General features: G+C 39.4%; 1 protein-coding gene across 1 annotated transcript; it reads right to left on the bottom strand.

Annotated features, from left to right (window-relative positions):
• Positions 1 to 906: 906 nt before the first annotated feature.
• Positions 907 to 2619, bottom strand: LOC102726695 (olfactory receptor 56A4-like). Its single transcript, XM_006732760.2, has 2 exons — positions 2371 to 2619; positions 907 to 1602 (listed from the first exon to the last, which is right to left on the bottom strand). Exons 1-2 carry the CDS (start codon positions 2617 to 2619, stop codon positions 907 to 909), a joined length of 945 nt encoding a protein of 314 aa, XP_006732823.2.
• Positions 2620 to 5781: the final 3162 nt, after the last annotated feature.

Genomic DNA, 5781 nt, shown 5'->3' with positions numbered 1-5781 from the left:
ATGGAACTAGAGGGTATTATGCTAAATGAAATGTCAGTCAGAGAAAGACAAATACGAAATAATTTCACTCATAAGTGGAATTTAATAAACAAAACAGATGAACATAGGGGAAGGATAGGAAAAATAAAATAGGATAAAAACAGAGAGTGAGGCAAACCATAAGAGACTCTTAATTGTAGGAAACAAACAGGGTTGCTGGAGGGGAGGTGGGTGGGTAGATGGGGTAATTGGGTGATGGGCATTAAGGAGGGCACTGGATGTAATGAGCATCAGTGTTATATGTAACTGATGAATCACTAAATTCTACCCCTAAAACTAATAATACACTGTATGTTACCTAAATTGAATTTAAATTAAAAAAAAAATTTTAACTTTTTGAAAAAAGCCCTGGAGTCATGCTTTACTCCTCTCCATCTTTTATACCCTACATATGGAGTCTCAGCAAATCTTGTGACCCATAACTTTAATTTTTACTCATCAACTTAATCCAACTTTTCACCTAGATTATTTAAAATACTTCATCACTGGTTCCCCTGACCCTACCCATATTTCCCATGTTTTATTTAAAGTGCTGTCTCATCCTTGTCCTATGAATTAAATGTGACAGGCACTCAGAATGTAAAGACTGAGAAGCATGTGGGAGGTATTAAATAATCATTTAATGAGTGAGTAATTGAAGGATCATGATGGCAAGGGGTTAGAATAAAAAGGCAATGGATGCCCAAACATGTGTTCAATGAGGATTTGAGGAGGAGTTAGTGAGGGTAAATATTGTGATAGTGGCTGGAGAAGGTTTAAGTTCAAGATAAGGGTAGCATCATGTATGTAAATGTGTTCCTTGTGGCATTCAGATGAAACCAACACTAAAACAAACTTCCATAATCCCTGGTCTTTGACTCATATCTCTCAGAACTGGTACTTGAGTATCTTGATAATCCCTTGCTTGATTTCCTGGGTTCGTACTCCATAAACAATGGGGTTCAGGGCTGGTGGGATGAGGTGGTGTAAGACATTGAGAAGAATGGGTACCTCTGAAGGCACCTTCTTTCTTGCCTTGTTTGTGAAGATAAATACTAGCAGCAATGTATAGAAGAAAAGTATAAGAATGAGATGGGAACCACAAGTACTCAAGGCTTTGGTGGCTGTACCTCCTGACTGCAGATGCATAACAGCCCTCAAGATAAAGCAGTAGGATAACAAGATGAGCACCAGGTCAGAACCCAGTAGACACCAAACACTCACAAACTGGTAGAGCTTATTTAGGTGAATATCCCCACAGGAGAGCTTTGCTACAGAAATGTTGGCACAGATACAGTTCTCCAGCACATTGCTGGCACAGTAGTTGAGCCTGGCAGCCAGAACTGGTGTAGGTAGTGTGGTCAGCAAATTGCGGAAAACAATGAAGATGGCTGCATAAATGACAAATTTTTCAGTGATGATGGATGGGTAGCATAGAGGATGGCAAATGGCCACATAGCAGTCATACGCCATGACCAGGAAGGTGGAGGACTCCATGGGAAGGAATCTATTAATGATGAACATCTGCAGAAAGCAGCCTGCAAAGCTGATGGTCTTCATGTTGAACGAGAAGATGAGCAGGACCTGTCAGAATCATTATTCTCAAAAACTGCATCCATTCCCACCCTAGGGTACCTAACCTTGGGGAAACCCCCAATGGTTTCAACCATCTATATCCCCAAGCCACAGCACTAAAATCCCAGATCTCAAGTATCTTCTATGTGCATCCCAATTAGAACAAGATTTATACCCTTTTCTCTCCATCTATAGACCATGCCTATATTTATTTCTAGGCTGTCTTCTCTTGGTCAACCTCAAGAGTTCTTACCCAAATTCCAGCTGAACACATCTGTCCACCTAAATGCATCACAAGAACATCAGAACTCAGTAAGTCTAATACTTATATTTGGATACCCTCCAATCTCTCTATACACATAAGAAACCTCTTCCAATTATGATTCTTATCTCAGCATATGATGTAAACATACATCCAGTTACATTTTAGAAAGCAAATTCTAGAGCTCTTGGATGTAAAGTTGGGGTAATTCGAATCAAGAAGAATCTCTCCCTAGAAGTAAAAAGAAGGTCAGAACTTGGCATATCACTGACTCAGACATTGAAAGAGGGCCTGTCAGTTGGGAAAGAATGAAACCTTAAACAAACAAACAAAAAAAAAAGTGGACACTGAGAATGAGAGGGGACATGTGTGGGAGCTGTGATGGACTCAGGGTGATGGTGTGGACAGCTCACTGAAGATTTGCCTTCAGGGGTAGGAGGATTTACAGTAGCAAAACAATACTATTCAGAGAAAGATGACTGAGTGCCTGCAAGTGAATCTAGAGGGGGTCTGACCTTAGGGATGACAGTGAGGCAGAGGATGATATCCAGCATGGAGAGGATGACAAGCAGGTAGTAGATGGGTTCATGCAGAGATGTCTCCTGCTGGATGGTGAGTAACAACATAAAGTTAGCACCAAGGGCCAAAACCAGGAGGGGAGCCAGGACAACAGATAGCCAGTGCTGTGTGTCCTGCATTCCTGGGAAGCAGATCATCAGGAATTCAGTCACCTGAGTGCCTGTGTTGTTGAGAAATAGTACCATGACTTGGCAGGTGGGCCTGAAACTGGCTGGAAGAAAAGACATGAATTCAGGGTTTGACTGCTTCATTAGTAACCTCCTAACTGATGTACCTGCCTCTGTTCTAGGCTGTCAAGTTTCTCTACAGTTCTGCTGACATAAAATCTGTCTACAACTTAAATTGTACAAGTTATTCTTTGTTAAAACAATGTCCTTAGCACTCATAATTTATGAATAAAGAATAACTCCCTTCACAAGTATATTCCAACTCTACACATGGACCCAGCCACTGATAGAACATGCTTTGTACTTTGTCTCACCTGTGTTTTTACATGTCATATCCTTCTCCTAGCATCAACTCTCCTGCCCTCAAATAACTAACTTCTGCTTGTCCCATTCTATCTGGACCAAGAGTTAAGCTCTTAGGAATGTTTTTTCTTGTTACTCTTTCTGGATCCATAGGTAAATGCCTCCTGTTTCCATTGTTTCTCTATGATCCTTAAATATCCTGATCATGCTGTTATTAAAACATTAATAAAACTCTCTTACACAAATGATATTTCCTATTTGTCTCCCAAAAAATCAGTGCTCCATCTGTCAGCAATGGAATCTTGTCTTTGTATTATAGCACAGAGAAAAGCACCTCATGCATCTGCTGACATCATAGGCACTCAATAAGTACAAGTCAGATATATGAAACTGACAGATTGTTGAAAGCATCATAATACCCTTGACTCTTTTAAGTTAGCATCTCCATATCCTGCTGTAATGTGAACCACCAGCAGTCTTGCTTAACACTCACTAAAAAGCTGAACAAAGCAGAATGGGGAAAAAAAATTAATGGTAAAGCCTAGAGGTGAAAATAATAAATACAAAAGATATCTTACTAGCATCTTTCTTGCAAGTATCTTATCTGCATCTGTATTTGGTAAGCAACTTAAAATAATAAAATAAAAAACACTGTATTTCCTGGGTAGAGGAAAAAAATAAGGACATGAGGCTTCTAGAACAAGAGAAGAACTAAAGGAACTAAAGGAATACTGAAATACTAAAATATGCCCCCAGGACAGGATGCTGCACAGACTGGAGCTTCAGTTCTCTTCAAGTATCTTCTTGATGACAAAGAATGACAAAGCTACACCCACCTGTCATAATTGACCTAATCACTGATTTAAGCTAACCCTAATCCAAGACTGCCACCTCAGTTCAGCCAGCCCTAGTCTCAGCTCTGCTCAGCTTCAACATCACATTGGCTGCTTCTTACTTATTTGAGCACAATTCTGGCCAATCTCTGGTCTAATCTGAAAGTTATCTTCCTCCCAAGGACACTCTGGGAATTCTATAGGTTCCTTTCTCATGGTTTTATCTCTCTGCCTGTATCTGTGGTTCTTAGCCACCTTTCCTAGGAGGACCAAAGTTCATTAAGGGCAAGAACAAGGTATGCATCATTTTTCTTTGTGGCAGTTGGCACAAATCCAGACACTTAAAATATGCCTCTAATATTCAGAGACAGAGCTGAGCTGACCCACACCCTAATGTGCTCATGCTCTTCTGACATGGGTGATCTTCAGAGTCTTCACATACTAACATCTGAGGGCACAATAACATTCTTCTAAATAAACAGTGAATTAAGTTGAAGACCAAACTCTAAGTATCAGTTGGGAAAGAATGAAACCTTAAACAAACAAACAAAAAAAGTGGACACTGAGAATGAGAGGGGACATGTGTGGGAGCTATGATGGACTCAGTGTGATGGTGTGGACAGCTCACTGAAGTATCAGTTATGCTTGGCTTTCCAATGTACTGTTCCCAAAAATACTTGCAGAGAAAGTCTGCTCCAAATGGCAGTTTGACCATCCAGCTTTGGTGGAATGGGAAAGATTTATACGGTCTGAAGAGAAACCAGAGTATTGTGACTTTGGCCCCTGGATAACTTTAAGAGGATGTTGTCCCTATAACAGCCACCACTCTCCTGTGGCTGGAAATATGAAGATTTGGTTGGGGCATCCTGCTCCCATGGGTTCCTGCCTCCCTGCAGATGCACACACATTTCTAATGTTAAAAAGAGATTTCTGTATTTATACTCACAGGAAGTGAAAGCAGTGATTAGCTCATAGTTTCTTTTGAGGTGTCTGCGAGTTACATAAACTGAGATGTATTACTTGTAACAGAAAGGAATATCACTCAGGGAATTGGAAGATGTAGTTAAAAGACCCTTTAGGAAGACAAATGTCAACAGACTTATGAAATGACTTCATCTTATATATTAACTGCATTCTAGAAAAATAGTTCTTAAAATAAGTACTTTATGATGACTTATTTCATCATTAATTTATATTAAGTTTTAGAAATATCTTCACACAGGGTAAATATGTCACTTAAAGGAAAACAACGAGGTGTAATCCTGAACACTCCAAACAGTATATTTAAATAGACTGCAGTAAGTCAAGAATATCAGTTTTTATTCCAGGATTATCAACAAAATAACACTGAAAAAGACTGCATAAAAATTTCATTAATCCAAAATAAGACAAGAAAGTAGAAGCAGGAAATTAAAATGTGAGGTAATATACAAATAATAAGATGGTAGCTATAGGGGTGCCTGGCTGGCTCAGTCATTAAGTGTCTGCCTTCAGCTCAGGTCATTATCCCAGGGTCCTGGGATCAAGCCCCACATCGGGCTCCCTGCTCCAAGGGAAGCGTGCTTCTCCCTCTCCCGTTCCCCCCGCTTGTGTTCCTTCTCTCGCTGTCTCTCTCTCTCCCTGTCAAAATAAATAAATAAAATCTTAAAAAAAAAAAAAAAAAAAGATGGTAGCTACAAAGCAATCAGCAATTCTATTTATGTAAATAGACCAAGTATTCCAAGTAAAGGACTAACGCATTGAATATATTCATGTCACTTACAAAAGACACATTTTAAATATAAACACTCAGAATGAAAACAAAAGAATGGGAAAAACATATCATTAAAATACGAATCAGGAGAATGTCAGTAGCTATACTAATCTGATTAATGCAAACATAAAAGCTGGAAGCATTACCAGAGATAATGAAGGACATCTTATAATGATGAAGTGATTATAATGATGAATTAGAAAATGTAGGCAAGATGGCAGAGGAGTAGGAGACCTGGATTTCGTCTCCTCTCAGGAATTCAGCTGGATAGGGATCAAACCATTCTGAACA

This window comes from Leptonychotes weddellii, unplaced genomic scaffold, assembly GCF_054177405.1.
Source record: "Leptonychotes weddellii isolate Sample4059 unplaced genomic scaffold, ASM5417740v2 HiC_scaffold_3647, whole genome shotgun sequence".
Taxonomy (NCBI): Eukaryota; Metazoa; Chordata; class Mammalia; order Carnivora; family Phocidae; genus Leptonychotes; species Leptonychotes weddellii.
Note: the sequence above shows the minus strand (reverse complement) of the source record. Positions and strands in the feature narration are given on the sequence as shown.

What these genes read in the sequence shown, in the direction of transcription:
- LOC102726695 (XM_006732760.2), bottom strand. Translation starts at nt 2,619, where the DNA reads ATGGTACTATTTCTCAACAACACAGGCACTCAGGTGACTGAATTCCTG. An exon ending in GCCTCACTGTCATCCCTAAG is followed by an intron (nt 1,603 to 2,370) that starts GTCAGACCCCCT and finishes TGATTCTGACAG; the next exon opens with GTCCTGCTCATCTTCTCGTT.